General features: G+C 45.9%; 1 protein-coding gene across 1 annotated transcript; it reads right to left on the reverse strand.

Annotated features, from left to right (window-relative positions):
* Positions 1 to 325: 325 nt before the first annotated feature.
* On the reverse strand, positions 326 to 1,101 carry LOC107580783 (uncharacterized; the record flags this gene model as incomplete). Its single annotated transcript, XM_016266424.1, has 1 exon — positions 326 to 1,101. A coding segment is annotated over one exon (776 nt), but the record flags the coding sequence as incomplete, so codon positions are not given.
* Between the last annotated feature and the right edge of the window lie 3 nt (positions 1,102 to 1,104).

Raw genomic sequence — 1,104 nt, forward strand, 5'->3', positions numbered from 1 at the left:
AGATTTTCAAATAGTTGTATCTCGGCCAAATATTGTCCTATTCTATCAAACCATACATCAATGGAAAGCAACTCGAAAAATCGACCCTTATGACTGGTTTTGTGGTCCAGGCAGGGTCACATATAACACAACATAAATACATGAGTGTTTTAAACTCTCTATTTCTTTATCATGAACACTCTTGTTTGTCATTAATTCCATTTTGATAATCTAATTAACTTTCTGATGGGCTCAATATAATATAATATGTACCTGTGAATTGTGGTTCTCATATTTAGCTAAAGCAGTATTTCATATGAAGCAAAACTGTATAGCATAACAATACCTGCTGAAGATCTCAGAGATGCCGTGTTTCCTCTGGCTGAGAGTCAGATCTGCGACAGCAACACTCAACACACCAGGGATGTTGTCTGGGGCGCTCTGACGCCGACTCATCTCATAAGTGTTCCTGGGTTTCAGACTCACGTCAGTGAAGCTCGAGTCATCAGGTCTGTCTGATGTGGAAAAGGTCTCGTCATCGTCCGGACTGAGAGGAGCAGAGTCAGTGTTGAGGAAAGTGCTGGAGGAAAACATCCTGAGAGAGAGACCTTCAGAACAACTTCTGGTATCGTTAAACGCTGAATTCTGGGCATTTGAACAGTCTTCCGAGCGAGTAGTTCTGGCTTCAGCTGCATCTTGAGGTGGAGGCGCAGAAGCAACGGCATCCAAAGCACCACCTCTGGAGCCTGCCAACAGTTCTCCGTTTGCAATCACACAGTTATCTTCTGAATTCAAGTAGCTTCCTGCAGGATGAGATGACTTTGGATCGTCCCGCTCAGTTACTTCATGTGTACCATGGCCTGCATGTCCATTTGGGAGCTTAGTGCCACATGGCTGGGTACTGGTCTTATCACATGACTCTGGCACCTCGTGGTCCTGGCTGCTGTGCAATTGGCCTTTCTCTCCCTGCGTCGTTCCAGTTTGGGAGAACATGCCTTGCATTATGTTCTCCTGGCTGTCTATAACATCTGCGATGCGTGGAGGTGGTCTACCTTCCTCAGCCCCCCTGCCTCGAGAGGAAGATGACTCCACCATCAGCTTCACAGGTGAATTTACAGAATACCC

This window comes from Sinocyclocheilus grahami, unplaced genomic scaffold, assembly GCF_001515645.1.
Source record: "Sinocyclocheilus grahami isolate Dianchi unplaced genomic scaffold, SAMN03320097.WGS_v1.1 scaffold44653.1, whole genome shotgun sequence".
NCBI classification, from domain to species: domain Eukaryota; kingdom Metazoa; phylum Chordata; class Actinopteri; order Cypriniformes; family Cyprinidae; genus Sinocyclocheilus; species Sinocyclocheilus grahami.